This window comes from Eulemur rufifrons, chromosome 30 (assembly GCF_041146395.1).
Source record: "Eulemur rufifrons isolate Redbay chromosome 30, OSU_ERuf_1, whole genome shotgun sequence".
Taxonomy (NCBI): Eukaryota; Metazoa; Chordata; class Mammalia; order Primates; family Lemuridae; genus Eulemur; species Eulemur rufifrons.
Window position 1 is genome coordinate 34247350 of NC_091012.1, and position 15102 is coordinate 34262451.

A 15102-nucleotide genomic window follows, 5' to 3' on the forward strand; every position below is an offset into this window, starting at 1 on the left:
TCCTTCAGCCACATTCCTTATAACAGACATTTCCATAGCAACCAGCTGTGGCAAAGTATCATGAAGACAGCATGTGGTTGAGAAAACAGGAAATTAGTTCAAAATACTTATGTACAAATATACGTGATCAACAATGGCTAGAGAAAAGGGACCATTATCGTTGAAGAGGCAGAAAAGCTTATTTCAGGTTTGGCCTACTTATTCTGCTAAAGCTAAGGCTGTATTGAAATATAACACTTAATAGTTGGAGGTGGTTCTCAATTTTTTTTCTCTCATAAAATAGAAGGGCTTGTAATGGTTTAGCTATTAGGCCATCTGTCTAGACTGGAAGCTAGGTTTTAAAGGTTAACAAATACACACACATATACACATATGCACGCACGCACACACAAACACACACACACTCCTCCCAAGGTAGGCTAGCTTTGAGGCAGTATATGTGAAGAACTAGGCAGAAGGACAGGTGGGCAGGCCCTAAAACATTAGAAACTCTTAATTTTAGTTGTAATGTGTACTTCCGGCTTCTAGTTCTTTCTTTAATTTCCTCCACCTGGTGCAGCGCTAAGATAGGTATCAAACCCAGGTACAGAGGGATGGTGCATGATTTAATGTATCAATTTAATAAGATATCAGGCTTTGGAAATGCAAAATAAATTTTATCTAGTTTCCCTCATAAGGGCCCCTCATTTATCAAATACAGTCGATCCTGCAGAGCCTATTTTTTAAAATCAAAGTTTCTGCTCTTCTTGTCTTCAGAGAGGAGCCATATGAACACGGAATGGAAATGCTTTGAATACGCCAATCAGCACGGTTGGTGTCTTGGTTGCATGGTTGACATTACTGGGAAACATTGCTTTGTCTACTGCTGTATAGATTGTGCTGATCAGCCTAGCAGAACTTAAAACAGTTAGTTGTTGGAACCATTCTGATATCAAGCGTGTAAACTCGGCTGGAGTCCCAAGGATAGGAAATAACTTTCTCAGAGTAAACTAGCCAGGCCCTGGCAGAACAATGCTTAAAATGCACCATCCTTGTACTAAAAGCCTATCACTCATTCAATCATTTATGCATATTTTATGGTATAGCATTACCACATTAATTTGATCTAATGAATTTACAAATACGTATGCAGAAATCACATAAATCAATTGCTTTGTGATATAAAAGTTAAAGAAAAAATTGGACACAGAAGAATTCAGGCTGTAGATAATTACATAATTTATATTTAAAATAATGGTGCAATTTGGAAAATTAATTTGTTCAGTTCAAGCTACTGATCTTTTCTATGATTGCAAAAGGAAATAGAAGTAGGGATTAAAATTATGTAGGCTAGTTAAAATGCTGAAGGTTCAAATACAGATTTTCTTTAAAAAAAAAAAAACTTATTCAGATTTTGACCTGCTGGTTCACAGGACTTTTTGTCTTCTGCAAGTTGGTATCCCTCAGTACAGGAACAAACCACCTTGTTATCTGCACTCTTTTTACAAAACTGCTTGCATCTGCCATTCTTAATGTTGCATGATGCATCTAAAAGGAAGCAAAATGAACAGTCATAGCACCATTTAATATGCATTTATAAAAAGTACATGAAACTACTGGCTCATGTATGGGTCAAATACAAGCTGGGGGCATTCATGGAGAGAAAATTGGGAGCCTTGAGCTAAGAGTGGAAAGAAATACAGAATAAAATTCTCAATAAGGCATAAAAATGGTGGTAGCACTATATTTGATTTGATATAAAACTAAATGTTTAGGTATTCTACTTTCACTAAATCATGGGCTGCAATTAAAAAAACCCTACTTATTAAAACAATATATATTCAGAAAAGTACACAAAACTTCAGTATGAGTGTTCATAAAGAAAATACACCTGTTTAAATGCTAAACTGATCAATACATAGCACACTATCAACACCCCAGAAGCTCTTATAATTCCCCTCCCAATCATTCTATCCTATTTCCTTTTCATAGGTTACTATTATCCAGACTTCTAACACACTGAAAGGTTTTGCCAGTTCATGACCTTCACATAAGTAGAAGCTCACAATATGTACTCTTCTGTGTCTTTCATTTAACAGTTTGTCTGTGAGATTCATACATGCTGTTTTGTATAGCAGTAGTTTATCTACATTGCTGTGTAGTATTCCATTGTATTAACATTACAACTTTTATTCACCCATTCTAATATTGATGTATATTTGAGTTGTTTCCAGTTTTTGGCTCTTATGTATAATGCTGTAATGAACATTCTTGTTCATATCTTTGAGTAACATAAGCACATAAGCCTGCATTGTTACTGGATTTATACTTATGAGTAGAATTATTGGATCATATGTTCAGGTATAGTACATACTGCCAAGCAGTTTTCTAAAATGATTGTCCAAATTTAAATTCCCTCCACCAGTGTATGAGAGTTTTAGTTATTAGATACATGTATTGCAGATATCTTATCTTACTCTGAGATTTGCCTTTTTACTCCAAACAGTGTCATTTACTGAACAGGGATTCTTAGTGTTAATATAGTCCACTTTATCAATGTTTTCCTTTATGGTGAATACTTTTTATATTCTGTTTAGGAAATGTTTGCTTACCCCAAGGTCCTGAATATAAAAAATTTATTGTTTTATGTTTCATATTTATATCTTTAGTACACTTGGAATTGACTATGGTATATGGTGTAAGGTAGGTATCTAGATACATTTTTCCCTATATAAATATCTAATTGATCCATCACTATTTACTGAAAATACCAAGCATTTCCCACTCTACTGCAGTGGCACCTCTGTTATAAATCAAGTCTCCATATATGTGCAAGTGTGTTTCTGAACATTTTATAGTGTTCCATTTATCTATTTCTCTATCCTTGTGTCAATATCATACTGTCTTCATTAATGTAACTCTATAATAAGTCTTGATATCTGGTAATGTACGTACTACAATTTTGTTCTTCCTCAAAACTGTCTTGGCTATCCTCGGCCCTTTGCATTTCCATATACATTTTAGAATTAGCTTATTCTGCCCCTTCACCACCAAAAAAAAAAAAGCATGCTGGGGGTTTTGATTGGTATTGGATTGAATCCATTAGGAAAGAATTGATATATTTACTATATTGTATTCTTCAATCTATGAACATGGCCTATCCATTCATTTATTTAGGTCTTCCTTAATTTTTCTCAATGTCTCATGTTTTTGTGTAGAGTTCTTGACATCTTTTTTTGCTTTTATTCCTAAGCATTTAATTTTTTATGCTATTGCAAAAATCATTTTCTAATTGTTGCTGGTATATAGATATTTAATTGATATCTGTATGTCAACTTTGTATCCAGTAACCTTTCCATAGTTATTTATTTATTCCAATTGTTTAAGGTGCTTTTGGTTTTCTTATGTAGACTCATTTTTCTGAAAGTTACAGTGTTACTTATTTTTTCAATGAACAAAAAGAGGAACAACAATCCCATAATCTCATATAGATATTGCCTCTCTACACTGAAGTGTATTCCCTATTGCTTAGTTATTCTAGAAGTTGCTTGACTTCCAGAGCTAGATAGTTTAACAAATTACTTACAGAAGTATAACAGAATTGGAGATCTTTAGAAATTACAGTATTGGAGAGTCTATTAGGGCCGAAGAACGACTTGAAGCTGGCTGAGATGGGTATGTATCAAACATAAGAAAATGAAATAGGGTCCTTAAAGGTAGCTAAAGGCCAAAGACATTATATGTTGTTGGTGCTAAGCATTCCAGTGGCCCACATTTTCTTTATTCTCCTATGAAATCTCCCTTATTAATATAACATATTTTTTGTCCTTTGAAATGCTTTTCATCTTGGATTCTATTTTGTCTGATATTAATATTGCTTTGCCAGTTTCTTTTTGTTAGCATTTACCTGATAGTTCTTTTTACATACCTTTATTTTAGCCTCCTGGTATAATTTTATTTTAGGTATCTCTTTTGTCAACAGTATACAATTAGATTTCTAGCTCCAAACTGAAAGTTGTCATTAACAGACTAGTTTAACCTCAATTCACATTAATTGTGATTCCTGATATATATGGCTCATTCCTGCCATCTTATTTTGTATTTTCTAATTACTGTGCTTTTCCTTTGTTTCACCTATTCATTCTCACTAACAGGAAGTAGCATGGTTGAGGGCTTGCTAGCTGAGGTCTGCTGAGTTAAGAGAAATAAACAGGCTCTGCCCTTGGGCCTATTTCTGTCTGGAGAGCAGCACAATGAATGTAAGATACCTTCCACCTTATTATCTACGTGCTCAACAAAAGTATGACTCTCAGTAGAAATGCTCAGTTTTTAGTGCAATTATAACATGGAAAATTTGAAACAAGTATTAAATATCTCCTATGCACCACCTTCATTCCTCTCAGCCTCACCTGTGTCTTTTTCCAGCACTGTGGTGATCAGCTCTACGTGGACTTTGGTGGACCTCATACAGAAACTCGACTTGCCTTGGCTTACATCTGCACTATGTGCCTTAACTTCTCGCCTTGGGGCTTCCACGTTGATGCTGAGGCATGGGATGTCATATGACTGTTTGAGTTTCAAGCATGCCCAGCCAGGAAATGTAGGGAAGTTAATGCCCCGTAGACTGAACTTTTGACCAATGGAAGACAGATACTGATGGACAAATTCTTTCACTTCTTCTTCCCTCTCAGATTTACTGTCCTGCAGCCAGTTCATATGACTTCTTGGATACAGTCCCAGGAAATCAAGCAATCGCTTCCAGTTACAGGCAAGTAGTTTGATAACTCATCCTCCCGTTGGCTCTCCTTTTTTCACTGCCACACTCTCCTGTCCCTTACACTTGTGCCCTAGGATTGCACACCCTAAGAAATAAACGTTTGTCACAGGCTCTTTTTTTCTGGTGGAATGTAGGCTAACAGAGTGTGTGGTTTTAAAGTATAAAAGGAATTTTCAAGTGATAAATCTAAATAATTTTTTAAACCCTGTGTTCAGTCAATATGAGATTGTGATAAGTTAACAGAGGTGGGTGGTAAGTGCAGTCTGGTTTTGTCTAGGGCAGGCACAGTGGGAATAGGTAAACTCAGTGGGGTTTTCCCAATTTTGATTCTGTGTCCTTGGCTAAGTAACCAGCCCTCTCTATCATTTTCCTCATCTATTATTGCCCTTGATGGCCCACTGTATTGCTGCTGCTGTTGATTTTTGTCTTGGTTTGTGCTTGTGGTGGGAAATATTGCCGCCTAATCAGTAATCTTTTGCCCTCAGGTAAAAGGCTCAAGTTTCTAGAAATAGAATAACAGCACAAGGAATCCAGGGGAGAGGTCTGTAGAGCAGGGCCTGAGGAACAGTCTGAATGGGACTCATTCATCAATTATTGAACATTTAGATGTCAGGCACTATATTGGGTATGGGTTCTCTCCCTGGTCCTGAAGCTGGCCTTGGTGCCTAGCATATCTGTTGAAGAACTCTCAAAGCATCTGTTCTTCCTCCATATTAGCACAAATACTATTTCTAATTCCCTTCATGCCTACTACAGATGTTATCATGTTCTGCTTTATTTTACTCTGCTTTCATCTTTCCTGATCTATCCACTGATGTGGCAACAGGAGCTTGGAAAAAGATGTCCTATCTAACAAGTTTACTGCAAAATATGCTGTTTTTCAGCTAAATTCAGCATAGTTCCATTTTCCCCCACTCCACAGAAATACATAGTAACTAAGACAGTAGTGTCTGTGAAGTGCTGGAAAAATGGGGAAAAAATTATTTGTGTGCCTGTGGTTTCTTATGCTACCTTGCTGTGGGGAAATGGCTCTTGTACTCTTAGAAAGGGCAAGAATGACCAAATTCCTTCAGACCTTAATCTCTCTGAAAGAGATTCAGATTTGATGTGCAGCTATAGATAGATATACAAAGGTCTCATTTTAGCCAAAGGGATCCAATAGTCAATTAATTGTTATTCTTCTAACTAGGAAAAATGCCCTGAATGTTTGCATCTCTTTCTCCTAAGGAAGAGCCTGATGAATAAGGGAAAAAGAAAACAAAAAAGTCTTATCAATGGAAATTTCCTTTCCTTTTCCAAAACAATGTCAGGCAAGAGACTTGGAGCCCAGATACCATATAAACTGTGGTATCTAGTAGCTTTTGAAATGATTATTTAGTTTGGTTTGAAGCAAAAAGCTTAAATGGGAGTTTGTGTATGCTTTTGCTGTTGCTTTCCTCTAGTGTCTGAGATAAAGAGCTTTTTGAGGGAATTCTCATTTTGTTTCTGAATGAACTGAGCTGAAAAGATTTTTCTAAACCTTGATCAAAATTGACTGGGTGAGATCAATATTCCCTAGAGGCTAGGCATGGTGGTGGCTGCAGTGCAACTGCACAGCCCTGACCAAACCAAAATGTGGGAACCCGAGAGAGTATTGGCGATGGTGGCAGTTGTAGATTTAGCATTTTTGCTGTGTGGATCATCACCACGTACTTAGTAAACTCTGTTATAGAAATTTTGTGCTTATGTTTACATTCCTCAAGGCTATTCTCTCCCTCTGTTTAAAACATCTTCACTTTTAAACTAGATAAAGAAATTTATGTTCTTGATTATAGTTTACTACAACATGCCCTTCAGTCATAACTGAGACTAATTGAGTTATTCATTCCCCCAGCTCCAACAGTTGTGTTATTTAAGCCGATAATGAGTAACTACTCCAAAGATTTCTGTAGGTTTCCATTATAGCAAGATCAAATTTACCCAGGTAAATCTGAATGTGAAATTATAATTTTCAGATGAAAGTATCACATCAGAGATATTGAACCAATTAAAACACCCACAGGAATGGTAACCCAGGTATTGGTTTGTCCCCCTGTTGGGAAACCCAACGGAATGGGAGTCCAAGCCAGGTGCGCTAGTTCATCCACCTGCATTCACTCTTTTCTTTCTTTTCTTTTTTTTGCCTGTCACCATTTCCTTTTCTTACTTCTAAGATCTTTTAGAGCTCAAAGGAAGATGATCAATGAATTTTTCTTTAGTACTGAAAGGTTTCTGAACAGTATTACTGGTGACATTTTTTCCTTTTTCAATAGGACAAGTGTGGCTGCTACATTTCATTTCATTTTATGCCTTTTTCATCTGTCAGATGGATTCCTATAAGACCTTAATAGAGTCCTGCTAATTTTCTACTCTTTGTCCTTAGTCATGTAGCCTGTGGTGTTAAATTCTTTCCCTAGGATTACATCTCTATTCTTCTGGAGTTTCAGAGTAAAAAGAGAATCCCTCATTAGCGCCGTGTGCTTTTCACAGTCACTATTTTACCAGTAATATTGCATATGGAGGTAATAAACAAGTAGATAAAGGACTTTGGGGTTTACTGCTCCAATTACCAAAACCCCAGAAAAAAATATTCTAGTTTATGAGAAGAAAAGGTACACAGTGCTCCTATGTTTGCTATGGAACTCTTTTGATGTAATCAATATAGTCAAATTCAGAAATGAATTCTGATTTTTGTCAACAAATTTAACATGTGAAGTGGTTTGTATGTGTGGCAAAGTTCCTATTATGTGGGATAATTGGTCTGTCATACCCCGATTCTATACTTAGTTGACTTCCACTATCTATGTTGACAGCAATTTATTAATGAGTTCAAACAATTTTATGGGTTCAGTTTTCTCTGAGTTTTGAGTACAATATTTAGAAGCATTGGTTTTGGTCAAACAGAAGTTCAAGTCCTGGCTAAACCATTTATGCCTCTGTGTTTTTGAGCTCTTGGAGCTGCACAGGATGGGGATAATGAGGCTGACTGAATATCGTTGTATTAGGATTAATAAGTGAGTGGAACATCATTACCACTTAATATTAGCTACCAAATATTGTTAATTGATTTTAATATAGTTTCTTGAACTCATATTCTGAAAACTATGACTACAGATGAAGGGAATGTTTTTCAGCTTTGAAAGTATGTTTTAAGAGAAAATTATGATACATCAGTATTGGATTTTCTAATTTCAATTGGTTTCAAAGGGAAACTTTAAACCGCGAGTAATCAAAAAATAGTTACTTACCTAATTCACAGTTCTTTCCTTCAAATCCAAGTCGACACCAACACTCATAGGAATTAATGTCATCCTTGCAACTGCCACCATTTAAACATGGATTGGACTCACACTGATCTCCATCTTTGAGGTAGGTTAAAAATTGAATTAGCAGATACACAACTTAGAATGCCCAGTCCTCCCCTGCACAGACTTATGGGGATGGGATAGATTTTAGGGCCAGAGTAGAACTACTGACATGAAAATCAGCTGCCTATAAGCATGTGATGCTCCTGTCTTCCTGAGTTTCTAAAAGCCACCCAAGCAAAGGTTTCTAGGCTACCACTATCCTAAGCAATTGCCCCAAGGAAGGCATGTACATAGTTTATGTAATCCAAGGGAAGAGGGAGAAGAACATTTTTTGTATTGAAATGTCAGTATATTGTATAGAAATATCAACATAGGATGAGAAATATTTTCAATCCTTCCTTATAAAATAATGGCAGAGTTAATTCTAAATCAAATTGAATTACTTCAACAAACATTATCTGTATGTCATACAAGGCCTGCTCTTTTACAGGTGTTGCAGACCAAGTTGAACTAGATAATATATGGTGTTTCTACTCTAGGAACTGGCTGTCTAGGCATGGAGCAAATGTATCCACTTCCTTATATTGTCATTTAACTTTGAAGTATGGTATGCAGTAATGCTCCAAGACAATAGCAAAGATGCCAGGAGCATCTGTTCCTGCTTAGAGATAGTCTATGGTCTACAAGTTAGGTTCCCAATGGTCTAGGTAAAGTGAGAAAACAACATTCAATATATCATAAAGAATTTAAAAAGATTCTACAGGGTGCTTTATCATATATAGATTGGCTATGTTTTCATTCTACCTTTCCCGGAGTTTCTATATTTACAGAGTTCTTGAAAGCCTTTGAAAACACCGGTGGTAAGAAAACAGGAGGAAGAAATAGGCGAGAGGGGAAGGGTCAGGATGAGAAGGGAACCTTTAAGTCTGGTTTCTTAGTGCTCTGTCTCAATCTATACTTCTAAGAAAGTTCAGGAGAAAAGGATGAATAGAACTGGAAGGGAGACTGGTACACACTTTGAGCTAAGAAAAATAGCCCTGAAGAAAAAATGGACCTAGATCAGTAAGACTCAATATCTGAGAAACAAAAGAGCAAGAGATAAAGATAACAATAAGAATCAAAGTATGAGAGAAAAGGGGGGGAATCAAGGAGACATTTCTAATTACCAGTCAGACTTTAGAGCAAAACTCCCTGACATCTTACTGCGTAGACCCCTGCCTGTTCTCCCTCCTCTGTCAGAAGCATGTATCTAGGTCCCATTGACTAAGGGACTAGAATCCCTTCCTCAGAAATAGTCCCTCTCTGGAAAAATCTGCTTACTGTAAAAATTAGACCTTGTCTGCTTTGCCCCTTGATCCAGTGTGCTTTTGCACAGATACTTCAATTTGTTCTAATTCTATGAAAACAAAATACGTTATCTCTGGTTTATTATTATTGATGTTCAGGACTGGTCTAAAAAACGAGCTACATTTGCACTTTATATTATAGACCAACAATTCTGAATTATTTAGGATGTTTCACTGAAAGGGTCTGGGCTTTCAGCCAGCTACACAGGAACTCATTTGCTGAGACATATCGTTAAAATGAGTGTCATTTTATCCTGCATTTTTAGTCCTCCTTTGGGTTCTTGTCTGTGTGTACTTTGGGCTGAGGCAAAGCTATAGACAGTTGGGGTCAAAGACAACAAGAGACAAGACCTTGCCAAATGAGAGATTCCTGTTTAAGACTACTAGGCTCCTGTTTAATGAATAACTGCCTTTAGATTTGAAGGCCTTGAGGTATAATAGCGAAAGCAAGGGGGTGGGCAGTGGAGAGCTTGGGTTCTCTTCTGGGCTTCATGATTCCTCATCTGGGTGACCCTTGGCAGGTCTCTTAACCTCTCTAAGCCTCAGTTTCCTCCTCTGTGAAATGGTGTTAATAATGCCTTTCTCACAGAGATGATATGAGGGTTAAATGTGATAGGCATTCTGTAAACTACAAAGTACTTGACAGGTGCTAGTTAATGTGGTTGGGTGATCAGTTTTCTTCAACCAAGCTCTTTATGTGGTGAGTTGATGTTACAGAGTAGCACAGCAGTGAGGAGGCTGGGTGCCTGCTAGGTGTGAGAAATAGCATAGGCTACTGTTTTTTTGTTTTTTTTTTTCTGAGACAGGGTCTTGCTCTGTCACCCTGGATAGAGTGCAGTGGTATCATCATAGCTCACTGCAATCACAAACTCCTGGGTTTAAACGATCCTCCTGCCTCAGCCTCCCGAGTAGCTGGGACTACAGGCATGTGCCACCATGCTCGGCTAATTTTTCTATTTTTTGTAGAGATGGGTCTTGCTCTTGCTCAGGCTGGTCTTGAACTCCTGGCCTCAAGCAATCCTCCTTCCTAGGCCTCTCAAAGTGCTAGGATTATAGGCGTGAGCCACTGCGCCCTGCCCATAAGCTACTTTTGCAGTGATTAGGAATCCCAACTGTAAGTGAAAAGAGGCATGAAGTTTGTTTGTTTTTGTTGTTTTATTTTTTGTTTGCCAAATCAGTAGTGACAGAATCATGCCCTTGATATTCCCCAGGTATCATCTTTACCTGAGGTCTAGCAAACAGTGCACCTGTGTGACTTAGAAGGCAGAGGCCCAACTTCAAAATACTCTGCTAGAGGTGGGAGTGGGCAATGAAGGGATCATAGGAGTTTAAATACAGCCAGGAATATATATATTTTTTGAAAAGTAGACATTGATTTGCTTTTAGAGATAAATCACAGGATTCAAAGTTTTAAATTCAGTGGGATTAGAGAGTAAAAAGACTTGTTTGGACTAACTTTAGGAGATACCTCAGTAGAAATTGTCATGGTAGCATTTATCACCAAGAACAAAAAAAGGTAGATAAAGCAATATAAGAGTGAACCTCATTTTCTCTCATGCCTTAAAACAATAGTGGAGGAATTATGAGTTATGAGGGTAAGACGATGCCTAATAGTGTCTCCAGAGCAGAAACTTGTAAAAAATACAGTTGGATCTCTAACTGGTGGGATTTGGGGAATTTGATGTCTAGGTTAATTTGTTTCTATCCATACAGATGGTCTTAGGTAAATCAATCTTTGAAACTTACCCTCCTTCAAAATCCTACTGCTAGATTTTAAATGAGTGTAGTTTTAAAATTAGTTGTCATTAAAGTTTTGAATTTTCTTCCTTTAGGTCACTTAATTGGACAAATATTTACTGAGTCCCTCTGTTCCAGATATTGGTCTAGGTGATAGGAATATATCAAAAAACAAAAAATTGAATATCTCTGCTAACATGAAGCTTGCATTCTAGTAGAGTAGGAAAAATAAATGACAAATAGTATAAGAAAATGATATGATACATTACATGATGAAAAGTGCTATTAAAAATAGAACAGAGCATGAGTGTCTAGAGTGGTGGGGCTACTGGTAGGCAGGTTGGAATATTAATAAATGATCAAGGTGGGCCTCATGGAGATGGTAACATTTGGGTGAAGGCCTGAAGGAGGTGAGGGAACCAGCTCATGGGAAGCTGGGAACAACCAGATAAAGCCTGTAAAATGGAAGCATTCCTAGAGTGTGTAAGGAGCAACAGGAAGGCCAGGATGGCTGGAGCTCAGTATGTGAAGAGGAGCATCTTAGGAGAGGAGGTGAGAAGGGCAATGTGAAGGGTGGGGAAGGACAATCATGGAAGACCTTCTTAGCCATCTAAAAGAGGAGGACTTGGAAACAGTAAACATTTAAGTCAATCATCATTCTCTGATTCCTTACTTAGGATTGCAAACTCTCATTAGGTCCTAAGATACAATCATTTCAGTTTCTTCCTTCCAGCTTCCTGGAGTGGAACAATGTTCTTTGTAAAGCCCTAGGGAGGAGCAAGCTTAACTGCCAGCTGATAGCTCCCACGCTAGCCTAAAGCTGTAGTATATCACCATTCAATCTTAGGTTAAAGAGTTGGACTGATCTGAGTCCTTTTGACAGACTTTAATATATTGTCTATTTATACAGAGAAAAAATACAAATTCTTGAATGTTTCATGTATTAGCTAGAGGATAAAATGAATTGCTTACCAACGTACTGCTTCCAAAATTCAGTCTATAAAGAAAAAAATGAGGAGACGTTAATGGTAGCATCTAAAGTGTTTTGGTGTTGCTTTCTTCTCTTTTGTAACATTTATCATACACACATATGTGTGGATATTTTAAAATTCCAAAGAGAAGTATCTTGTTTAAAGGTTTTATGTTCTTTTCTCTCTTTCTGAAGGATATTATATAGAAATACTCACCGTTCTTTCAGTGTTTTCAAACACTTCTCGTGCTTCTTCAAAACTACACTTTTCTTCTATACATTCTCTTTCAAGGTTCCCTCGAACAAACTCTTCCAATTTACCTGAATTATACCTCTTTGGACGACTCAGAATTTTGTTGGCATTTTCACGATCAAGAAAAACTGAAATTTAAAAGAGCTATACTTTAGGAAAAAGAAAACATCATCAAAATTAAATACATCTCTTAAGAAAGGCTTTGTTTTTAATCCAAGTAATCCCAAAGCCAATTTCTCTTTGGGGCATGGAGCCAAAATCTGTGATGTTTCCACAGTACTGTATACACATGGAGATTTAGGAATTAAAATTCAATTTTACTTTTAGTCAGGAGAGTTCCAGTAATAAAAGGTCAGATTTTCAATCGTATTTGAATTTACTTTGGATGAAAAAGAAAGTTCTCAAATAAGCAGTTAACTTCACACTTTGTCATCACTTGAAAATAGCTCATTGCAGATCCTTGCAAGGTGATCCATCACCCTGGCTGGGCTGTGTTTTCAGGATGCAGTTGCCCAAATGACTTTGCAACAAATGTCTCCTGAAGAACAGACATTCAGGCAACTGTGGTCCAGCTGTAAATGTGACTCCAGTGTCTCTCACTAGATGTTAAATAAAAACCACTGCATTAATTTTTTTTTTATCTTTAGACCCAGAACACCTTCAGTTGGCATGTGTTATAGGAATTCCAGTGATTTAAGCATTTCTGAGGAATTCAGGATGTAGTTTATTTTAGCTATGATTGCCTAGCCTGTAGGGATGCTCCTGAACTCTGGAAGGTTGAGGTCTCCATCTGAATTCTCTTCCTTCTTCCCTCTCTCCCCTGTCTCTGTCTCTCTCTCTACATATACAGTCATACAGTCATGTGCCTCCATGTAACAATGTTTCAGTCAACAATGGACTGCATATACGATGGTGGTCCCATAAAATTATAATACTGTATTTTCACTGTACTTTTTCTATGTTTAGATATATTTAGATACACAAATACTTACCATTGTGTTACAATTGCCTGCAGTACCCAGTACTCAGTACAGTAACATGCTATACAGGTTTGTAGCCTAGGAGCAAATAGGCTTTCCCATATAGCTTAGGTGTGTAGTAGGCTAGAGTATCTAGGTTTATGAAGTACACTTTATGATGTTCGCACAATGATGAAATGACCTAACGATGCATTTCTCAGAATGTATCCCAGTTAAGCTATGCATGACTGTAAACACATATATATGTGTTTATGTATATATGTGTGTGTATGTATTTTATATATATAATTAATAAGAGGAACTCAAGAAGTTGCCTGGGTTGTTCCTTTCTTCAAGAGACTAGCAATGTATCTGAGGCCATCTCAACAGGACCAAGTGCTTATAAGATAAACTTTCCAAGGCATTTGGGACTACTTTCTCATTAACTAAAAAAAATGAACTAAACTTTATTCCCTTATTTTCATTGCAGCTGTTCATTTTATGGAGTGTTCTAGTCCCTCGATGTCCCTGCTTTTCTCTTGTTCTGCGGGTCTCCTTTGAGCTCACTTTTTCCTGAATTTAGCTAAACTTTTTCTCTTCAACTCTTTACTTGTCACCTTTCTCAATTCCCTTCACCCCTTTGCAATGCTGTGCCTACTCTGCAGTCCCAACCTCTAGATCAGTGCCGCCATCTGCCTGCCTTTTTCTCTTCCCAGATGGCCCAGCACCATGGGGGGAACTGCCAAGCTACAGATAGGTGCCATCACATATTGATGCCTCCCTATCTCTATCAGGCCCGCCTCTCTCCTCGGCAACTAGTTACTTGGCCCTGAGCACTCCTAAATAGAATCCATATCTGTATCCATTTACAGTTGTCCCTCAGTATCTGCAGAAGATTGGTTGTAGGATCCCCTGTGGATACCAAAATCTGCAGATGCTCAAGTCCCTGATATAAAATGGCATAGTATTTGCATATCACCTATGCTTATCCTACTGTATACTTAAATTGTGTCTAGGTTATTTATAGTGGCTAACACAATGTAAATAGTTGTTATACTATATCATTTAGGGAATAATAGCAAGAAAAAAAAAGGTCTGTACATGTTTAGTACAGACACAACCATCCATTTTTCCCCCTGAATATTTTCAATTCACAGTTTCTTGATTCTGTGGATACGGAACACATGGACAGGAGGGCCAACTGCACAGTGTGTTTGAGTGAAAAAACAGGGTTTAGAATCGGATCAGACAGACCTGGGTGGTTTGAATCACATATCTGCCTCCTATTGACTGTGTAACACTGGACAAGTCACATAAACTCTGAACCTTACCTTTGTCAAATGTAAAATGGGCATAACAGTAGTATAATAAGAATATCTACCTCAATGTTGTTGACAGGATTAGTGAGATAATGTGTAGGCTGGCATATGCTGGTCGTCTCTCTTTCTCCCTACTCCTCTCATGCTGGCTTTCCTTTCTTTTTAATTTTCTCAATTTTCTTTAGCTCTTTAATGCAATTTTGTGCAGCTCTTTACTTTCATACTCCCATTCATAAAATGAAATGACTATTGTCACAGTCAGCAATGACCTCCTAAAGGATGATTTTGAGTTTAGTATTTACTGACTGCGCTAAATCATTTCCAATTGTTGATCTCTGTCTGCCTTTTCAGTAAACTCTTTGCATGAAATCACTTTATTCTGGCTCTCCTCTTGGCTGTAACTCTTTGTTGTCTATCTACCACTTGAATCGATTAA

The 15102-nt window shown here is 37.3% G+C and overlaps 1 protein-coding gene across 2 annotated transcripts in view; it reads right to left on the bottom strand.

The window, feature by feature from the left end:
- The window catches only part of F9 (coagulation factor IX), a 31197-nt gene that overhangs the window by 12257 nt on the left and 3838 nt on the right, over window positions 1–15102 (bottom strand). Inside the window, exons 2-5 of one of the 2 annotated variants that reach the window (XM_069464082.1) lie at window positions 12353–12516; window positions 12138–12162; window positions 8023–8136; window positions 1399–1527 (exon numbers count right to left, since the gene is read on the bottom strand). In XM_069464082.1, coding sequence (XP_069320183.1) covers window positions 1399–1527; window positions 8023–8136; window positions 12138–12162; window positions 12353–12516 — 432 coding nt within the window. The remainder of the gene's footprint in view (window positions 1–1398; window positions 1528–8022; window positions 8137–12137; window positions 12163–12352; window positions 12517–15102) is intronic. The other variant, XM_069464083.1, reaches the window with a different exon arrangement.